This window comes from Eriocheir sinensis, chromosome 32 (genome assembly GCF_024679095.1).
Source record: "Eriocheir sinensis breed Jianghai 21 chromosome 32, ASM2467909v1, whole genome shotgun sequence".
Taxonomy (NCBI): domain Eukaryota; kingdom Metazoa; phylum Arthropoda; class Malacostraca; order Decapoda; family Varunidae; genus Eriocheir; species Eriocheir sinensis.
Window position 1 is genome coordinate 13,563,204 of NC_066540.1, and position 21,996 is coordinate 13,585,199.

A 21,996-nucleotide genomic window follows, 5' to 3' on the forward strand; every position below is an offset into this window, starting at 1 on the left:
ATTTTGGGAAAGATCAATATCGTTGTTGACACATCTTAGTGTAGGCGTGAAAGGCTTTGGCTGGATTTAGGAAAGAAAAACAGATGCAGGTTTACAAATCTTAACCCGGTAGCAGCGTCGAGCCAAATTTGTGGCTTTACTGTGTAGCAGCGACGGGCCAAATTTGTGCTATGATATAAACCCCCCAAAATAGACGATACATAAACTGATCACAAATGCTTTGATATATATTATGAAATGGTTTGTGTGAGTGATGATTTTTTCTCATTTTCTCATTTAGAGGGACCATACAGAAACATGATCCCCACTGCTACAGGGTTAAGTGTTAAGAAGGATGATTCTGATGATCCAGGAAAGGATTAAGTGATTGTTGACAGATCTTAGTGTGTAGACAAGGGTGGGTTTGACAATTTTGGAAAGGAAAAGGTGCAGTTGTTGACAGGTAATGGGGTAAAAAAAAAAAAAGTGTGATTTTGACTTTCAGAAAGGATGAGTTTGTTTACGGACCTCAGTGTGTAGACAAACTAATGTGATTGTAATTGTTGATAAGTAGGGCTGAGGGTAAGGGAGGGGGGGGGGGTGCTAGGGTTGTTTGCAAGTTTCTCTATTGTGGTAATGAAGTGTAAAGCAATTTGTTTGTTTGTTTTTTCGCTTGTTACACTTGAAAACCAACTGTTGATTCTCTAGTGTGTGTGTGTGTGTGTGTGTGTTACAAACAGTGCCTTCTGCCTTGTTTGTGTGAGTTCTTACCTAATTGTATTTTTACGTGACTGAGTCAAGCTGGTCATCTCTGAACTATTTTATTATATTCTCTTTAAAACTGTGAATATTTTGGCACACATGACTTCTTCCAGCAACATATTCCAGACCTTGTTCCGTCTAGAAAGCCGAGTTTTCCGACATCACTCCTCAACCTTGTTTATTATATTTTTTTTGCTGTGCACTCTTAACCCGGTAGCAGCGACGGGCCAAATTTGTGGCTTTACCGCGTATCAGTGACGGGCCAGATTTTTGCCCTGACATAAATCCCCCAAAATTGAGGATGCATAAACTGAACACAAATGCACCGATATATATTAAATAATGATTTACGTGAGTGATGATTTTTCTCATTAATTCGGTTAGAGGGGCCTTTAAGAAACATGATCTCTGCAGCTACCGGGTTAAATATGACTGTCTGGGTACTGTACACTCATTATTGTTAAGCATTTCTCTTCCTTTCATGCATATATAATTTTGTATACTATGTCTGTATATGTTCCTGGGTGTTTTGTTTTTTTTACAGCAAAGGAAACAGTTCAAGGGCAAAAAGAAAAAGAAAAACAATAATGAAGAAAAGCCTGTGTGAATGTAAACAATTGAAAATAATATATATATACAGAAAATGTTTGAGGAATCTTTTGAAAATATGAAAGTAATGAGAGGACAAGTAAATGAACTGAGGTCGAGGAAGAGCAGTGATGAGTGAGAAGGCCCTGTACATAATAATCAGTAAAGCCAATAATAAAATGACCCAACAAATCGTCGTATAATTTCCTGCCTTCAAGAGTACACCTAGTTTGGGGGACTAAAATATTTTCCTACTTAAACAAATTCAAACTTTTCTCTCTCTCTCTCTCTCTCTCTCTCTCTCTCTCTCTCTCTCTCTCTCTCTCTCTCTCTCTCTCTCTCTCTCTCTCTCTCTCTCTCTCTCGACAGGATAAAGAAAAAACTAACCTTTCTCTCTCTTCGCTGTTATTTGGTTGTTACAGAGGCAGCGTTGGGCGACTGACTAGCTGGGTTAGGATGACAGAGGTGGGTGTAGGGAACAATGACACCCATACGGAAACCCCCTGGCACGTAGGCTACAGGGACACACACTGAAACACAAGGTTAATGGGGTGTGTTTGTCAGTTTGTATGCCATTTTCCAGTCAGTTCTCATACAAAAAGTTGAAGTTTCCAAATTATACTTTAGAGGTTAACATGAGACAAGCGAACCAGATAGGTGTTGAGAAAGGCCCTTTGTCTTGCTGTGAAATCATACTGAATGATGATGATAATGATTTTGATGTTAGTCAATTTATACACCTCAGCTCAAGTTTTCCAGAGTACTTTTTCTCTTGATACGAGTGCAAACTTGATGGCTGCATACGAACTGATGAACACACATTACAAGGTGTGAAGAAGCAAGTAAACTTACAAGAAAAAAATTGAAACGTCACTTGAGTATCGGCGAAACTTCCGAGCACAGATGGACTTACAATACAAGCTGCCAAACTATGATTGGACACTAGCAAGATTTTTCAGCGTTGATGAGATTATACCTGCGTCAACAGTAATATTATCACTCTTTCATATTGTTTATAAAAATATGACTTACTATTCTATTGAAACATTTAGTGATCCCCTGTTAGAAAGTAGAAATATATCACATTTGTACATGGTAATAATTAGAAGTAATAATAATAATAATAATAATAATAATAATAATAATAATAATAATAATAATAATAATAATAATAATAATAATAATAATAATAATAATAATTATCCACACAAGACATTTTAGTAAGGTTGAAAATAGTAAAGCCAGTTTCACACAAGAACATTTTCTGGCCTCTCTTGGTATTTTTATGCCTGCAGACGCTTCTTAACCCGGTAGCAGCAACGGGCCAAATTTGTGACTTTAGTGTGTACCAGCGACAGGGCAAATTATTGGCTTGGCATAAACCCCCAAAATAGAGGATGCATAAACTGCTAACGTATGTGCTGATATGTTATATAATGATTTACATGAGTGATGATTTCTCTCATTAATTCGCTTAGAGGAGCCTTTAAGAAACATGATCCCCGCAGCTACCGGGTTAAGATAAATGTGCAGACCAATGAATATGCTTTCTTGTCTATCTATCTGTCTGTTGTGTGTATGTCTGTTAGTCTGTCTGTGCCCCTTTTCTTTATTTCATGACTCACAGTGATACTCGCCTTGCTGAGGTGTCATGTATTACTTGAATTTTGCTTCATTTGTCTAGTTCTATGGGCATGTTCTTCATACTGTGTCTTAGTAATCTGTGACACTTTGGTCGGGTAAGTATCAAGATGGGACAAAAGAAAGAGATGTGCAGTGACTATACAATTTAAACAAGAGGACTAAGGTATTATGTGACACTGAGGTTGGCTAAATGTCTTAGTGAGAACCAGAAAAATGCAGTTATTCTTCATAATCTTGATGACCTGAAAATGGTAAAACTAGGGAAGTAAGGTTAATTGTGACACACTTTTGTAAGGTGAGTAAACAGGGAAAGTATGGTTGTGACACACTTTTGTAAGGTGAGTAAACAAGGAAAGTAAGGTTAATTGTGACACACTTTTGTAAGGTGAGTAAACAAGGAAAATAAGGTTAATTGTGACACACTTTTGTAAGGTGAGTAAACAGGGAAAGTATGGTTAATTGTGACACACTTTTGTAAGGTGAGTAAACAGGGAAAGTATGGTTAATTGTGACACACTTTTGTAAGGTGAGTAAACAGGGAAAGTATGGTTAATTGTGACACACTTTTGTAAGGTGAGTAAACAGGGAAAGTATGATTAATTGTGACACACTTTTGTAAGGTGAGTATCATGGTGAGTCAAAGGAATGAGGTGCAGAGTGACCCGACACATCACCCAAAAATGCTCTCCTACTGGCAGAGCACTAAGAGATGCCAGAACATGTGCTGGGTGACGCTGGCCTTGACACAGACAGGAAAAATATGGAAAATCAACATAAGAAGGAAAAACTGTGCATATATCAACCTCACAAAACCAAAACATAAGTATATAATAATTTTGACAAAGGTAAAACAAATATATGCAGTTAGCTTGACACATTACTGAAAAAATAAAAAAATAAAATATAAAAGTTGATAGGAAAAAACAGTGCAAAGACCACAAGATATAACTTAGCCAAAACATGACAAAACAGAATATGGAAAATTAAATAAACAGCAGAAAATTATGTGTGAAATATAAAGGAAGGAAATACACCACAGACCAAGATGTTAGTAAAACCCAATATGACAAAACTGTAGACGGAAAAACAGTACACAGACCAGACTGTTGATATACTAAAACAAGGCCGAGCTGCAGAAGAAACGAGATCAATGGAACATGATGAGAAAATGTAAAAAAAAAAAAATGATAATAATAATAATGTACTATATATTTAAAAAAATTCCACGATAAATAGTGATGAATGAAAAACAATGTCACACCAAAACCAACCCAAAAAAAAACAAAGCAAAAAAATAAGTAAAATTTGAAAATGTATACCTAAAGAGAAATATGTCAAGTGAAGGAGAAATATGAAGGAATGAAAACAGTGCACAGACCAAGACTTCACTAAACCGAGACACAAAAGAGACTGTAAAGAGAAAAATAAAGCAGAGCAAAAATTCACTGAAGCAAAACATCAAGAAAAAATGTGGAAGGAAAACAATGCGCATTCCAAGACTTTACTAAACAAAGCAAAACTTCAAACTGCAAAAACGTCATTGATTTAGAACACGACGAGGGAAAAAAAAGGGTATATAGAAAAAATGTTCATGATAAATAGTGATGAAGGAAAACAATGCCACTGAACCAAAAATAAATAAAAAAATGAATGTAAAAAATAAAATGAACATAAAAGAAAAATATCAAGTAAAGGAAACAAAAAACAGCCACTACCTACAATTACTTCAGTATCAAAGATCGTGAACACTACATCACCAAGCCACACACAACCACCAATACATCGTGCCGTGAGATAAGATACATCAGCGTCGAGAGTATTCCGAGATTACCTTCGTCTCCGAGCTCCTGAATTTGTACGTTAGGTTGGTATGGACACAAGTGATTGCATGTTTGTGTATGTATTTGAGTGTGTGCGCTTTGAGACCAAAAAACATCCACTTTTACCGAAGTCGACAACCTATCACTGAAACGAAAAGAGACAGACAGGCAGAGACAGAAACAAAGACAGACACACAGAAAGGCAGAACACACACACACACACACACACACAAAGCACCAATAAGGATAACAACTCAGTCGTTGCATAAACCTAAGACAAAGAAGTTATAAAATACATATTGCAAGGCAGCTTAGAGTGTACAAGCTTACAAAATCTATAATACTAGATAACACTGGGAATGAAAGTTGAGTAAAGGCAGATTTTAGAGAACACAGGTAAAATTGGGCCAGTTTGAGCATAGTACTACAAGCAAAAAATAGAAGATAGTATTTGAGCATATGTTAGTGTGATGTTAGTTTTTGAGCTCACAAATTTTAATTCTAGATGGTTTTGAAAATATAAGCTGCAATTATGAGGATATACAAGTAAAATTAAGCTAGTTTTGAGCACACAAGCAAAACACAATGCGTTTTTTTATCATACAAATAAGAATAATATACCGGTAAGCGTTTGAGTTTGCAGAGGGTAAGAGGAGGAGAAGGAGGCCGAGGAGAAGCAGGAGAAGGAAGAGGAGGAGAAGAAGGAAGAGAAGGAGGAGGAGGAAGATGAGGAAATGAAGATGGAGGAAGGGAAGGATAAGAAAAATGATCAGACCACAGACTCTTGACCAGACTAGATGCTCGGAACCTAAATCTAAGTGAAACATCACCAAACAGCCGCCATGACATTGCATCTCTGTCTCGGCGAACGTCAAGGCAGAGGAAATGGCTGATGAGTTTGTTTAAGTGAATCACGTGTTTTCTCAATCATCGCTGAGTGGCTTAAAACTACCTACATTCTGTCCTGAAGATGAGATGAATGGGGGGAATAAGGGGGAAGGAGGGTGAGAGGAGGGAGGGAGGGACAAGGTGCATGGAGGGAAAGGGGTGTGTGGCAGCGACAGAAGGGAAGGAAGCTGTTATTCAGAGGCAAAGAGCTCCACTACCATCATATCTTTATTTACTTCATTCTGGCAAAACTCGTAAGATCATTTGCTGCTAGCCACAATACAATAAATAAAGGTATCATAGCAGTGGATGAGTAACTAGATAGATATGACTTTTAAGTGTTTGATTATGAGGACAGTCACACTACACACTAAATAAAATCCTCTAATGGTACCCAGAATGAAATTAAACTGATGGCGTGGTCTGCGTTTGTGGTGCCTGGGTCTGTGAATTAGTTTTAAGAGTGAGTTAGAATGCAGCCAATTTTCTCAGGGCTCAAGTAAAAGACAGATTTGAGGATACAAGCAAACTATACTATAAGGCAGTTTTGAGCATAAGGTGAATGATGGCACTTTTTTAGTCTACATATGAGACAGAGGGCAAAGGAGTGACATGAGAGGCAAAGTGACATTTATAGGAACACACACTACAGTTGCATTTCCGATCACTTGTCCTTCATTTCTAGTCACCAGTTATTCATTTTTGTTCAGCCATTACTCAGGAGCCAGTCATGATGTTTCCTTCATTTTGTTGTCAAAAGCTGCAGAAAGCTTTATATTTTCAGAAGGTGGAGGTTTTGAACGCAGCCACGTTTTACACACATGAGAAGCCTCATACGATTCTCCTCTGAAAGGGGGTAGAGTTAAGCAAGAGTCTGTGGCTCTGACGTGACAAGTTTTGGCTGTGATTTTCTCAGTGAAGAAATGTAGTGTCCAGTGACCACAGACCAAAGAGTGAGGACTTCTGGAACACAGAAAACGAAATTCTCACAACGGGTTTGTGCGACTTTCCTCCACCCACCGCCTCATATAATAACACGAGATAATTTTCAGAATAAGACAAAATAGAGCCAGTTTTTGAGAGGTAGTTTTCGAACACACAAGAAGACTCGGAGGCATTTTTTTTTTTATCACATGACAGAAGGTACAGACTCCCTTATATACAAACATTTGTGTTGTGAACTTTCGTTAATACAAACAATTTGCCCTGACGTTGAAATTTGGGGCTTAAGGTTTAGATTGCAGTCCACGGCGTGGTGGCGACAATGTAGCACGGGCAGCGCCGAGTTGTGAACAACAGTACATTACTCTAGTGGCATCATTCATACCTGTGCTTCTGCTCACTCCACAAATTCAGTGTTATTTGTGATTATTATACCCCCGATATGTCTGATGTTAAGTACAGGTGGTAGTGGTAAGAAGTGCCGGCCCTCACAACGGAAAAACATGTAGACATAATAGAGAAAGCAGAGCAAGGTGAAAAGATAGTGAATGTCACCAATTTGTACAACATGAATTGTTCCACCTTACATGTATATATCCTGGACTTGCGAGTGACTGCTTAGAACCAAACCTCTACATACATAGGGATGACTCTATAACTGGAAATGGCACGGCAAATTGGGTTCCCACCTTCCTACAGCATGACTTCCATCCAAGACCTGTGGGACAGACCACTATCTCTCATATGCTCTTTAGACCCCTTGCTCATCTCTCTGTATCAACATCTTGTGCTGTGCTCTCATTCTCCACGTCTCTGTAGCCCATGATTTCTTTCCTTCTGGTGGGACATAGAGGAAAATCATCACATCAAATTTATAAATATACATATAGGACTCGATTTTGCAAACTAAGATCCTTTCAGGTTTGTTTGCCAGTTTTCCTTCCCCTTTTTTCTGGTCCAACACTCAAAGACTAAAGTTTAGCCATAATTCACATGGTTCTACAGCATTAGTCTGTTTGTGCCTTGAGGCAGGTAACTGATGGTGTGGCTGTTGAAGTGGTTCTTTGAGTTTTTGTTAAAGCTCTATTTTGCACCAGTCCCTCCAGTAAAGGGGTTATTTTGTTATTTAGTGAAGCGTATTAAAGCTTTTTTATATACACATACAAGTTACCTTCATTACAAAAGGTAAGCCTGTGACATATATCACTTGTGTTAGTTAGTATGACACACACACACACACACACACACACACACACACACACACACACAGAACCATTCTCTACAGCTCTTCAACACACCAGCTCCGTGAAGATACAAGTAAATCATCCACGAACACAAACCCTGTCCTGTCTCCCCTATCTAATTCTCTGAAGCAGTGTTTCTCAACCTGGGCTGGTCCAGCATGACCCCCAGTGAGGATATGGGGATGAAATACTTGAGAGAGGATGAAAGAATGCAAGAACTGAAGAATACAAAGGTGGAGTCTGTGGAAAAGAATGAAGTCTCCGAGAGTAAGATTGATATTGTGAGTGCCAGAGGACAGTTCACAGTAAAAAGGGAGGAATAAGTAGAGAGAAGGAGGGGATGGGAGAATGAGAGAACTGGAGAATGCAAGGACTGAGTGTAGAGATAAGAGCAAATGGAAAGACTTCTGTCATCACCACCCCTACTGAAGAAGCTGAAGGATTGGGCATCAGAGTATAGATACACAGACAGATACTTCAGTTTTCTAGTCCTTCCCAATGTAAGTACTAGTCAGATGGAGAGTGCAAACTACAGAACACACCCTAACCCAAACAGGACTGCACAACACAAACATGATCAGGTACCTCAGACAGTGAGTGTTGGAGCGAGGAAGAAGTTGAAGGCGTATTTCCCAGCTTTTCTTAGGCTGTCGGAGTGAAGGGCTGTGTTGGTCGTGGAGGCGGTGGCGGCATCAACAGGGGCAAGTTTACAGGTTATGCACTTGATGGCTGATAACGTGAGGGTGAGGCGGCTGGTCCCTATGCCAGCTGACATGGTTGCTGTAAATTCCACCATGTCACCCTCTCGTAGACCCAGAACAAAATGCGTAAAGGTGTCATCTGCGCGTAGGCTCACCTCTCCCTCGCCTCTACCGAACTTCCAATAGGATGACTGCATTTTGAGTGCGATGACAAACTCATACTCATTCCACTCATGCAGGGAGCAGCCACTCGGACCGAGAGCAGTGCGAATCACCTCACACCTCTCGTCTAGTTCTGTTCTGTCTTCCTTAACCTTAGTTGGACACTCGGGTGCTCTCTGGCCTAGGTAGCATTTCACTGGGACCTCCAGGAATGACGGTAAGTATAAGATCATTGTTTGGGGCAAGTTTCTGACCTGTGTTACATCTGTCTGTATAATTGAGCCTCGCCACCTCACCGCAGTGCCCAGCAGAGGCGCACACACATGCACGTTTTCAGCCTGAGCGTTGTTGGAGGGCAGACACACATTCTTGTACGCATCCCAGAGAAGGGGGGAGTGCTGTGATGGTGTGGAGACTGGGGCCAACACAGCACTGGGTCTGAGCAGCACCACAACGCCAGCACACACCACCACAACACGGAGCACTCCACCAACCACCCTAGGCCACATGCGCTGCGCCAGGGCCGTGACACAAGCACCCAAAATGAACGCCAGCATTAATGTGTCCTGACCAACACCGAGTTTGGCCAACGCAACACAGAGCAACACTGGCAGGACAACGACACCCACAGACACACATGCTGGCACCAAAATGAGTGCCAGCCATGAGACCACCGGGTAAATGAGATCTTGTGGCTCCGTGACCTCAACTGAGCCTACAAATGCCAGGTGAGCCCACATGAGGCTGGCCAGGTGTGAGGGCAAGTGTTTGGGGCCTCTGACCACTCCTACACACACCTGCAAACTGAGCCAGAGCAGGTGTAGAAGTGTGCCAATACCCAAGTGGAGATTCACTGCCCCCCACACCTGCATGGCTGCCCCCTCTACCCACCACCCACCAAGACCCACGCCCTGCAGTGCCGCACCCACCCACCCATACACCTCCGGCCTGAGAGCCATAAGGTACAGCGCAAGGGAGATGAAGTGCCAGACAGCGACACATTCAACACCCAAGAAGAACATGAGGCCGCTACACAGGCACATGACTGGCATAAAGGCAACCGTGAGCGTGTGTGGCACCAGCGGCGTGGCACTTACGTACACGAGAACAGACGCACATAAAAGAACGTAAGGCCGCCAACAGCGAGACTCAAACCTCCTCTCAGCCCCTGCCACATCCAGCTCAGGGCAGAAGTGTGAGAAGACAGCTGACCACACCCTTAGGCACCCAAGTCTCTGTCGGTCAAGTAGAACGAGGGCTGTTGAGGTAACCATGACAGCAAATGACCCACAGAATATCACAACAGGCAGTGCACGGCCACAAGCCAACACATAAGGACCGGACACATAACACAGCACAAACGTGAGCACTAAGGCCACTGGACCACACGTCGCCACACATTTCCTGCTGTGCTTAGCCAACGAAATGGCAATAAAGCGTAACCAAGCGATGTAAAGAGCCGAGAGTAGGTCGAGTGGCCAGCGGACCGCCCTGGCCAGAGTGCCTTGCGGGGTAGGAGTGCATGTGAAGGTGAGGGGCAGGTCCAGAAGGTGATGGAGGGGGGGGATGTGGCCCTGGTGGTAGAGAACAGCTGCAGAGATGATGTGGTCCTCTAAGAATCGCTCGCCCCCATACAGCTCCTCCAGGGTGCTGCCGCTGCTACTGTCGGACTTCTGTTGGAAAGAAATTCATTATCGATACCATTTAATACTCTTGTCTAATTTCTTCCAGCTATTTTTCTCCTGACAGGTTTACTAAGAGGTTGACTTTGACATGGATGCTAACTACCTTTTTGGGGGCATAAGTGTATTCTTCAGTCAAATGTATCACGGCTAGAGTGGGTGGGGGAGATGGGGGTACGTTTATGCGTGTAAATTGTACGCCATTATTGTCATTTCTGTTTGCCGCTGCTTCTTGGCTCAGGTTTCTTGGTGGTGAGGAATCATTCATAAAAAAATCCTATCATTATAATTATTGTTATTATTGTTATTACTTTTATTATATACGTTATTTTTCCTTCTTTGACTTATGATTTGGTACACTTCTTTGTCTCCTCCTCCTCTCCCCTTCTCTTCCTCCTTCCTTCCTTGGTTTCTTCCCTTCTTCCTCCTTCCTTCCTTGGTTTCTTCCCTTCTTCCTCCTTCCTTCCTTGGTTTCTTCCCTTCTTCCTCCTCCTTTCCTTCCCTTCTTCCTCTTCCCTCTCTCCTTCCTTCCTTTCTTCTCATCGTCCTCCCATTCCTTCCTCCTCCTCTCTCCTTCTTTCCTTCCTTTCTTCCTCCTCCTCCTCCATTTCTTCTCTTTCTCTTCCCATTCCTTCCTCCTCATCTTCTCTCCTTCCTTCCTTTCTTCTCTTTTGCCTCCCTTTCCTTCCTCCTCCTCCTCCTCCTTCCTTTCTTCTCTTCTTCATCCCATTCCCTCCACCTCCTCCCTTCCTTTCTTCTTTTTCCTCCCATTCCTTCATTCTCATCCCCCCCCCTCCTCTCTTCTCCTCACCCTCACCTCTTCCTTGCTCTCCTGGCACCCCTCGTCATCTTTCCTCAGCACCTGTTTCACCTTCTTAACGAGGGCATTGGAGGTCACAGCTTCGTTCCCGTCGTTTATACTGGAAAAACAAGAGACAGGTAGATAGGTGGGTGGGGAGGTGGGTCAGGAGGTAAATGAATCTCTCTTTCTCTCTCACTTATACCGCCTCTATCGCGAAACCAGGTTGGCGGGATTGTTTTTGCAGTGTCTCCCGGTGGTTCTGTCCTTCCCTGACGCTCAGCTACACAGTCCCACCACGCTATAAGTAACATATGAGAAGATGGGATAGGTGTTGGGACTGTGTGGCAGACCGGCGAGAAGGAAAGGGACCGCAGGAGCCAGAGCTAACGCTAAGACGGTCTCGGCAATCTGATTTCACTATACCAACCACCCTGGCACCAAGCATTAGAACATAAGAACATAAGAACGTAAGGAGTCTGCAAGAGGCCAGCTGGGCTATACAAGGCAGCTCCTGTCTACCACTATTACTACTGCTGCAATTATCACCTACCTGGCGAATAGTAATCGGGCGGCCCTTCTTGCTAGCTTCTCCTGCAGGTCCATAGACAAACACTCCTGGACCTCGTGGTAGTTGTGTTCGCAGATACCTGACCCGGGAACAAAAGGGGGAGAGGGGGGGAAAAAGAGAGAGAGAGAGAGAGAGAGAGAGAGAGAGAGAGAGAGAGAGAGAGAGAGAGAGAGAGAGAGAGAGAGAGAGAGAGAAATAAATTCATGTTAGAAAAATACACATTCTGAATTCAAGCAAAGAAGAAATAAATCCCCCAAAAAACAAGCCTGAATTCTTGAAGGTAGGAAATTAAACTTAAAAACAAGTCTGAATTCTTGAAGGTAGGAAATTAACTTTAAAAACAAGTCTAAGTTTTTGAAGGTAGGAAATTAAACTTAAAAAGAAGCCTGAATTCCTGAAGGTGGGAAATTATCAATCAATCACTATATGAGGGCATACTGCACCCACCCTTCCCCCCTCCTGCCTTACCCAAGGCCGGCTACGGTGGGACCAGCACTTGAGGACTGAGGATGGCGGCAGGGTGGGGGTGGGAGGGGAGGTGCTGGAGTGCTGTGCGAACAAACAGCTGCTCTACTTGTGGCGGGATATTTGAGACATCAACATATTACTTTACCAAGAATTACTAATATTACTGGTGTTGTCATAACTAAAAGCGGTCATAAGTCATATATCGTCACCTACGTAAACAAACCGCCTGTCATTATTTTCTACTTTACAGGAAATCAGAAAAGAACTGTCATTTAAGATTTGGGCAGAAACGAAAAGGCCAATTCTAGAACACTCAAACCCTGAATGACGAAGGCAACTACACAAAAATGTCAGTCGCATGTTAAAAAATTGATGTAGAGAAAAACCTGGAAATTGCTGAAAAATGACTTAGGCGATTATTTTATGAGGGTGACGATATGTTGTAACGTGAGGACTGTCTATAACCTGAAATAAAGCTCTGAACTCCGGTGTGAAGAGAAAAAAAAAAGGATTAACAAACTTTAGCCATATACAATACACAAATAATAATAAAAAAAGATTAAGGCAAGACTAAACTCTAGCTCACCGATGTTGTTGTTGAGACACTGCTCCAGGAGGTGTGTGGCCTCTGCACTGCCCTGGAGGGAGGCGCGGGTGAGCCAGAACACCGCCAGACGTCCGTCCTCCTCTTCATCACCGCCCCCGCCATCCCCGTCTGCATGGATGGCGAGAGAAACACATGTTACTGTTGTTACTAATATTAGCTTTTCATCAGTGCTCTCTCTCTCTCTCTCTCTCTCTCTCTCTCTCTCTCTCTCTCTCTCTCTCTTCTCTCTTCTCTTCTCTTCTCTCTCTCTCTCATGGTCCCTTGCCACTTCCCCATCAGCACATCACCTGCACCAATCACCCACACCTCTCCAACACCTCTCTCTTATCTGCACCCCACGCATCGCCTCACCCTGGCCCAGCTGCTCAAGGAGGGTGCGTCCCATCACCAGCTGGCTGTCCGGACATCCATCTTCTGCCAGCTGACTCCGCATCCGTCTCAGTAAGCCCCTCGGTCCCCCGGCTGGAAAGTAAATAAGTATATAAGCATCATCTCCAAGCATTGCATCAAGGGAGGAATTTAGTTTTTGAACTATATTCTGTAATTTTTTAATTATTACAATTTTCTCAATTATTCATTTATCTTAGCTGGTTGTTAGTTTTGGAAAGTCATCCCATCACAAATTCTATATTTTTTTTAATGATGATTTTTTCTTTGTGTGTGTGTGTGTGTGTGTGTTTTGAGAGACTATGAATTCCCTTGCCTTTGAGAGTAAGAAGTTTTTAAAGTTCCCAAACTTGAGTGCCTAACATGGCCTAATGGATAGTAACCGAGGATCACTGAATTAGTAACAGAGAGCAGTAAGTCAGCAACCTGTAGCTACCAAATAGTTCCTTATCACCGCCATAGCATTAACCAAACCTCACCAGATTATTAAACTAGCCCCACCAAATCATCAACCTAGGCCCAACAATAAAAATTTGGCTGACCTGAGTGCTCTATTTTAGAAAGACGGACAAATAATTTTTGGTTAAACATGATTCTTGTACATACTGAGTTTTCTTATGAACTGAAAAAAGTTACAAAAGTGATGAGCTTTTTTTTTTTTACAGCAAAGGAGACAGCTCAAGGGCATAAACAAAAATAAAACTATAATGAAAAATAAAAAAGCCCGCTACTTACTGCTCCTGAATAGAGTACAGAGGAGTGGCCAAAAAGAGAGATCAATTTCGGGAGGAGAGGTGTCCTGATACCCCCCTCTTGAAAGAGTTCAAGTCGAAGGTAAGAGGAAATACAACACAGCAGAATCACAAAGTAGCCATTTTGGTATATATTCAGAACTACACCCAGTTCAAGATGACAAACCTCACCACCACTGAATCTGTGTGCTGTAACCTTTCTCATACTAGCAGAGCCCCACCTGAACCTAGCAGATAGTAACCTATCGCTACTAAAATAACATTTCACTATTAAGGATAGGAATCTGTTGCTGTTAAACTAATAAGTAATAACAGCTGATATGATAACCTGTCAGCACTAAATTAGCCGTTAAAATCTCACAAACGAGTCATTTTCAACAGAAATAATGTATAAACAAACATGAGTGCTATTTAAGTGTGCAGTTTACCAGTGTTCAGTCTATGCTTTGCAATGACCTGACCTGTCTACCAAGACCTCTGCTGATATTATAGCTTTGTGACCTTACATGGTACTACATGGCACTACTGTAAAAAGCAGATAGTTGGAGTGGCAAAAAGATGGGGTCAATATCGGTTGGAGAGGCGTCTTAATACGTACTCCTCTCTTGAGTCATAGGCAGGAGGAAATACAGACAAAGGCTTTTCCTGAGTTTACCAGCAAAAGAATGAAAGAATTAAGATGCTGGTTAATTCTTGTGAAAGGGATTTAGATAGTTTAGGGATAATCAAAAGTAGAAAGTCAGGGATAGGTGGAGGCATTCAGTTAGCAAGTTCAGAAGAGTAATCAATGAATCAATAAGGGGCATATGCACCGTGCCCACCCTAAGATGCCAAGACCAAGGGTCCCTCCAGGCAAATTTCCATGCAGGTCCGCTTCCCAACCAAAGTATCTCATGGCAGGATCTATCAGCTTGCTCAAGCTACAAACTCAGGGTTGCCTCTTACAGAAACAACCCGGTGAGCAGAATCAGCTTCTGGGTAGCGTGCTGCATACCAGTATAACCAGAGTTCATGTTTGTGGACAATGCAGGTAATTGAATCAGTCTCATGGAATAATCACTGGCTTGACACAAAGTCATTCCAGTGTTATCACATGATTCTACTTAGGCTCTTAGCGTGCCTAGCTATGAAACCAAAGGCCTGAGTGTGAATCACAGCTTGGGCAGATAGCATGCAGGTCATCCAGCTGTACATCCTCCTTTGTGGGATGGTTGATAAATGGGTACCAGGGGAAATTCGGAGAAGGTAAACTGTGGTGAATCGGCTTTTACACCGGCCCTGTGTCCTGGGAAAATGGTTCTTAAGGGTATAACAGTGACTGTATACTACAGCAGAGATAGATGGTTATAAATGGCTTACCTTTTTTACCCTTTAGACCTGAGTGCGCCTGACCTGTCGATATAAAAGAGCAATCAACGAACACTCGCACCAGAACCCTCCTCAAATTGAAGTTGATAACATCAGCGTACAGGTAACTCTTGATTTACGCGAATTTGGTTTACGCGTTTTTTAAATAACGCGGGGTCAAAAATCCAAATAAATGTTAATTTTACACGTTTTTTTCACTAATATGCAATATTTTATGGAGTGGCCACCAGATGTCTCACGCAACTGGACTCACACAGGGCCGCAGCCACACAGCTGAGCTCAGTTCTTCCCGTGCGCCACTTGAACAACAATACAGTACCCATGCTGCCACGCTACTCAACAATAGGGGTGGGCAGGTACCGGTACCAACTATACGGTACGGTACCAGTACCAGACTGCTCGGTACCAGTACCAAACGGCTCAGTACCAGTACCAATACTAGCCAGTCGCTCATGGTGTCCCTCATTTCTTCCTTATATGAGTGAGGCTGAGTGCCTGAGTGGATATCTTGGTGATATGGATATTCTCTCTCTCTCTCTCTCTCTCTCTCTCTCTCTCTCTCTCTCTCTCTCTCTCTCTCCACTGAATGAAGTGAATATTTATTTTTCGATAGAAACCAACCTCTTGTTTGATTTACATTGTTTTTTTATTTACGCGACCTCTTCAAGGACACAATACTCGCATAAATCGAGAGTTACCTGTAACACATATACCCACTACAATGCTGTTAAAATATTTCTATAGATGTGTCACTTTGACAGAAGAAACAGCAGTTGCATTTTTATGTGAAAACAATCTTCTGGATCAACCACAATAAGCAGACCTTTATCATCATTGTGGAAAAGTCATGCAAGAAAAGCGAAAGCATGACAGGAGTCAGGAGCACAGGTACATACTTTGTTGTCCTCAAAAGGGCAGCCAAACTTCATGTTCTGTTTGGAAAGGAAGCCCATTTTTCCATTATATGGATATCAACAAAAAAATTACACTGCAGTCTGATTGTGTGAACGTTTAAAACTGATGTTCCTTTTAGTAATGGACATACTCATTGGAAATAAAGTTTGGAGCATATGCTAAAGCTCCATGTGGCCTACATACTCATATCCATTGCATTGGCCCTTCAGCCCATAGTGAAAAATAGCCCATTACCCTGAGACACAGGGTCAACATACCATTTGGGACACCACAGTTTACCTTCCCCATGTTTCCCTGGGTACCCATTTGTCAACCAGCCCAAATGGGAGGATGAGCAGCTGGGTGAGCTGCACACTGACTGCCTGGGGAAGGAATCAAACACATGCCAGCTGATTCATAGTTAGGCATGCTAAATACTTCACCGTGGAGGGGCGACTAACAGGGACGACTTCCAGAAATATAACTGACAGGTAAAATACGTGCTGAGAGGTGTTTGGAGCCATTGTTTTTTATCGTTAACAAAGTGAGATGGTTAGGAATAACAATAAGCCCATTCAGATTGACAAGGCAAGAATCACTGATCAATAGAAATACAATGGTAGGAGAATACTGTATGGTAACACTGCTCCTCTCTCTGCAGATGATACAAATGCACAAAAAAAGGAATCATGGAGTAGAATTGATGGTCCTTGAGTCTTTGCTGTCAAAGAAGGCTCTGACTGTCAATACTTTTACTGTGATGATTATCTAATTATGATTTTGATTATGATGATGAAGTTTATATCACTGAAGTAATCAACACGCCAGAGTGTAAATGGCCAGGTAAACTGCTCATTAAAGTGTAAATGGCAAAGCAGACCACACACTCAAAGGCACTGAAGGGTGAATAGTATGATAAGATCTAAGTACAGGTTGAGAATCCTTAATCCAAAATTCCAAAATCCAAAAACCTCTCAAATCCCAAACAAAAATTTATGCTGACATGACGCTTTTTTTTTTTCGCCATCTCAAGGGTGGGGACATGGGCTATATGGAGGCTCTCAGGGTCAAGCGCATACAGTCCCTCCGAGGAGGGACCACAGACACTTGCTGGGTAACGGCTCATGAAGGGGAGGGGAGGATGCCGATAGACCAACTCTGTCGGCTGATGTCAGCCTGGTCGATCAAGTCAATCTTTCGACAAGGGCTGGCGTGTCCCTTTGTACAAGTCAAAGACATGAGCGTAGGTCGAGGTCGGCGAAGCCCACCCGTTAGGTAGGCTACGTAAAGTTAGGTATGGTTAGTTAAAATTTATTTGGCATGCAGTGTGGGGCGGCGCAAAGACGCAGCGCAGGACGGAACATGGCGGCGGTCTGTGTTTTCATTTACAAGCAAAAACAAAATCATTAAAAATGCTTTGGTTTACAAGCGGTGACTTGGTGTATGAGCATCCTGTTTGTACAAGTTAAAGACGCGAGCATGGGTTCCCTATGTTCAACACAAGACGAGAGCGCTCTGAGTAGAAAACAATGGGAATGGGCCCCATGGGATCCCATTCCACGTTGTACACTCGCAGAGGTAGCACCCGCATACACAAGTCCATTTGCGTTTCTACTCTAGTGTGCAATCTTTGTGTTTTCAGCACTACAGTGCACGTTCATTTTGTTTTGTGAGTTTTTTGGCATGCGAGCAAAATTCCAGAACGAATTAAGCTTGTACACCAAGGTATGACTGTATACTTATTATAAACAACTAAAAGTATTATTTGTTAAACACCAACCATACTTAGGAGATTGATACTAATTTTTTTCCTGATAGATCTCAATGTGCTCTTCAACATTTCTTTGAATTGATTCTTTCGCAAGCTAATCATTTCTGCAACTCTTTTTCATTCACTAAAATGTTGGGGAGGTCAAGGGGGAGTGAAGTCCCCCACCAATTAGTCAAGTTTAGATTAGATTTGTTATTTAATTAATTTTGATACTTGATTGTAACTCGTTCCATCGCAAGTAGAAGCGACGTGTTGCTGCGGTGATGAGCGAGAACTGGTAACTCAGCAAAACATGGTGTGAAGTGTCAGACAGTAGTAAGATTAAGTGTAAAAACAATTATCATCTCAGAAACATGTACTTCAGCTATAACAAAAGATGATTAGATTACATATTAATTCTATAGGAAAAAAGTGCCAACCATCTGAGTGAGGTGGGTGTAAGACTGGAGTTTTACCCAATCAAATCTAGCTAAACTAAATCTAACAATACCTAACCTAACTTAAATAAATCAATCTAAACTAACCCAACCTGACCCATTCTCTGCTGCCAAAATGCGATTAACACAAACAAATCCCTTGATACATCCCCCCAGACCATATGGTTAGATTATCTCATGAACAAGTGATTTCCAACAGTAAAGCAATACATCAGTGTGTCCCATGTGAATATAATACTTCCTATGGCACCATCATGTCCTTGGCAGCGAGACGGGTGTACTTCTGTAAAAATGCTGAAGATGGTTGGGTTTGCAATGAGTCACCAGGGGCTTGAGGGCTGTTGGGATGGGGACGAGGTGACAGGTGTGTGTGTGTATGTGTATGTGTGTGTGTGTGTGCAAGGTGACAGGCAGTGCGGGTTGACCACTCACCGTGCACACTCCATTGCTTGCGTGCACCTCTCCTGCCGGCCTCCTGCTGGGATGCCTCGCTCTCCGTGGGTAGTGTGGCAGCCATCACCTCCACCTGGCAAGAAGGGACACACGAACAGGCGAAGAATCAACAGGAAAAAGCCATTACTGTGACCGCCGCCGCCGCCTCGCTCCCTGCCCACCTGTCTCTTGCTCCCCCAGGGTCACCGCCACCCACGCATGACTCACCTGACCTCTTTTGGGGTGTTAAAGGTCAGGTCTGGAGCGATGGGTGGTGGTAATGAGCACTGTGATTGGGCAGATAACGTTTTTGAGAGAAGTCGTAAAGGTTTTGGGGGGTTTCTGTGCGTGTTTGAAACGGATGGTTGGTTGCCCGGAGAAATGGATGGAAAACTGACTGCTTGGAAACCGTCTCCCTCACGTGTGTTTGGTTATTGTGCACATGTTTGGGTTTTGTACACGTTTGAATATTGTGCACATGTTTGGATATACAGGGATGGAGTATTAAATTCGTATTCGGTACGTATATTCTTATTCGAATACATTAACAATAAACTATCAATCAATCAATCGAATACCGTATTTATTTGGGTGTATTCGTATTCGAATAATTATTGATATAAATCAAAGTATATTCGAATTCAAGGGAAAAGTATGCGAGTATCCTGCGAATAATCTGACGATCAAAATTTAATATCAGAAATAACAGCTATAGCCGTCGTTCACGATCGAGAGTTACGAGAGTAACTGTTCACACATCGCAACGGGGCTCTGCCAGTGAGGACAAACAAAACAAACCGCTCTTCTTCTTTTGACCTGTTCCGCTTTGCATCGCTTCCTCCTCCTTGTGTGGCATGTTAGGGTGTGGAAATAAACGAAACAAGTTCCCCGGGGCTCGGGCTGAAAGGGCCGGGGCCCCGGATGACCTTGAGTCATGGCTCGGGGCTGTTTTAGGGTGGTTAGCGATGGTACGTACGCTTAGTTAGCGATTAGCCCACGCACGTGAGACCACGCGCGTGCGTGCCACGTTCGGCACGCGTGTTTTTTTTTTTTTTTTTTTTTTTTAAGAACACCCAGCCCAACGGCTGCCGAGCTGAGGGCCGGGTATACCCCGGCCCTTTTAGCCCGAGCCCCGGATGACCTTGAGTCATGGCTCGGGGCTCGGGGTGGTTAGCGATGGTACGCTTGGTTAGCGCGACAGTACGCTGGGTTAGCGATGGTACGCTTGGTCAGCGATTAGCCCACACATGTGAGGCCAGGTCCACCACGCATTCCCACAGGTCCCCAAGCTTGGTGGGGGTTAATTGAGGGTAGGTGGCATTTGTCCGCCACTTTCTACTAATGTATTATATGTATACAAAGGGTTTTGTGAAGGTTTGGAAGAAAATAGACCAAAATTAAGGCGCCGGGGTTATACTGGACCTTTACCGAGAATTTAAAAGAACACGAGAACACTGAGGGCATGCAGTGGTTGGCGACCTTTCGACAGCTGGTCAACCATTGCCCTCAGTGTTCTTGTGTTATTTTCTCTACTATTTTCAATCCCTGTCTCTTGTCCACAGCTGGTAGTCTGTAGAATGACTTATCGGGGAACTTGTTCCAGATATTTCCACATCCCAGCATACCACACAATTATAAGGAGGAGGAAGATACAAAGCGGAACAGGTCAAAAGAAGAAGAAGAGAGGATTGTTTTGTTGGTCCTCCAGAGCTCGGCCCGTGCATGAACTTGACTCGTGGGGTATAGGCTACCTGCTGTGGGTGCATAAGTATCGCCTTCGACGAAATTCATATAAAAAAATTTGGGCGTCAGGCATCTCGACAGAAAGCGAGCCTCCTTTGTTGTTTGTCCGTGTGCGACATTGGCTTCCGTCCAATAGCGTCCACCTCCCGGTCTTAAACGTCATCACCTTCGACCTGCCCACGCTCCTGTAGCAGAAGGAGTCCACCCAAGGTCTTGGTTCATCTCACACAACAACCAGCAGTCAGTTGAGGGCGGGGTATAATATGCTGGGAGCAGAAGCGGGTGACCTCACTGAGACACAATTACCTGGCTTTCCTAATGTTGGGGGGGGGGGGGGGTTGTCGAAATACCTGACGCCCTAATGTTTTTGATAAATATCACCGAAGGCGACACTGATCGATACACCCACGGCAGGTAGCCTACTCAACAAATATTGTATACTGTAAACATAATTTTTTCTTAAAGACCTCAAATTTTGCTTGATTTCACAGGTCTTTCATGCAAGAACGATTTTATATGAGGAGCTACAGGCTGTCGGACAGCATTTATATTTTCTCTCGTTTATCAAAATATAAAACAACGAGAATGATCAGCTACATTTTTATTAACAATAGTGTCACTTATTATATTGGAGTATAATTGTTACAAGCCCCAGAGAAAGACAGATAATTTACGATAATTGAAAGAATAGTTCAAGCTTCGTGGGCCGTGACCCATTACCCACTGGCTGGCAACTCTGAATATACTTCGTTGTGCACAGCACCTATACTAGCACGGTAGCACCAGTCATAAATCATCCATTTGCTCATAAGCTCATTTTCCTGTTGCAAGACTTTAGAATAGTACTGTGCCCAGTTACGTCTAGAAGGTATTTTTTTAGTGAAAAGTATTGTTACACCATTGCCCGCGCACCACACTCCAAGCACGGGCAGTGGTGTAACATTTGGTGTCAAAGGAGTGGGACCTTTGTATAGTCCCACACAAACAAGTTATTCTTTGAATAAAATACGAAGGCATATTCCAGGACCAATTTTTCACTGGATCACAGAATCTAGTATCTCAGACAGCTCGATCAACGCGTGCCTCTTGATTTTTTTTTTCTACGTCTCCGCCTATTGTGCCGGTAGGCTTGCTGCCCCCAGGAACTCGTCCTTGATTCTTGGACGGTTTCCTCTAGAGTCCGGGTTGATGGGTGGTCTTCAGGACAGCAATGTGGGTAGTTTTAAGCCACTCGGCGGTGACTCAAAAATCCGAGGTGGTAGCGTGGGGATTCGAACTCGTGTCGTTCATTACGTGGTGAATGTGGGCCCAGCACGTTACCACTTCAGCCACCGCCTATCTCTAATGGGTCTTCA

The 21,996-nt window shown here is 43.0% G+C and overlaps 1 protein-coding gene and 1 long non-coding RNA gene across 3 annotated transcripts; one reads left to right on the forward strand and one right to left on the reverse strand.

Annotated features, from left to right (window-relative positions):
* Positions 1 to 1,716: 1,716 nt before the first annotated feature.
* Positions 1,717 to 19,842, reverse strand: LOC127006176 (wolframin-like). 2 transcript variants are annotated; one of them, XM_050875728.1, is made up of 8 exons: positions 18,899 to 19,842; positions 15,356 to 15,388; positions 13,209 to 13,319; positions 12,837 to 12,965; positions 11,765 to 11,861; positions 11,230 to 11,332; positions 8,453 to 10,403; positions 1,717 to 1,859 (listed from the first exon to the last, which is right to left on the reverse strand). In XM_050875728.1, exons 1-7 carry the CDS (start codon positions 18,981 to 18,983, stop codon positions 8,454 to 8,456), a joined length of 2,508 nt encoding a protein of 835 aa, XP_050731685.1. In that variant the 5' UTR covers positions 18,984 to 19,842; the 3' UTR covers positions 1,717 to 1,859; position 8,453. The 2 variants fall into 2 exon arrangements, with proteins under 2 accessions (XP_050731685.1, XP_050731686.1); XM_050875729.1 differs by lacking the exons at positions 1,717 to 1,859; positions 15,356 to 15,388 and having other exon boundaries at positions 4,184 to 10,403; positions 18,899 to 19,839.
* LOC127006177 (uncharacterized) lies at positions 1,841 to 4,148 on the forward strand. The gene is made up of 3 exons (XR_007759137.1): positions 1,841 to 3,290; positions 3,381 to 3,546; positions 3,594 to 4,148. It is a non-coding gene; the product is annotated as an uncharacterized LOC127006177 (long non-coding RNA).
* Positions 19,843 to 21,996: the final 2,154 nt, after the last annotated feature.

What these genes read in the sequence shown, in the direction of transcription:
- LOC127006176 (XM_050875728.1), bottom strand. Translation starts at nt 18,983, where the DNA reads ATGGCTGCCACACTACCCACGGAGAGCGAGGCATCCCAGCAGGAGGCC. An exon ending in AGGTCTAAAGGGTAAAAAAG is followed by an intron (nt 13,320 to 15,355) that starts GTAAGCCATTTA and finishes TTTACTTTCCAG; the next exon opens with CCGGGGGACCGAGGGGCTTA. An exon ending in GCCAGGAGAGCAAGGAAGAG is followed by an intron (nt 10,404 to 11,229) that starts GTGAGGGTGAGG and finishes TCTTTCCAACAG; the next exon opens with AAGTCCGACAGTAGCAGCGG.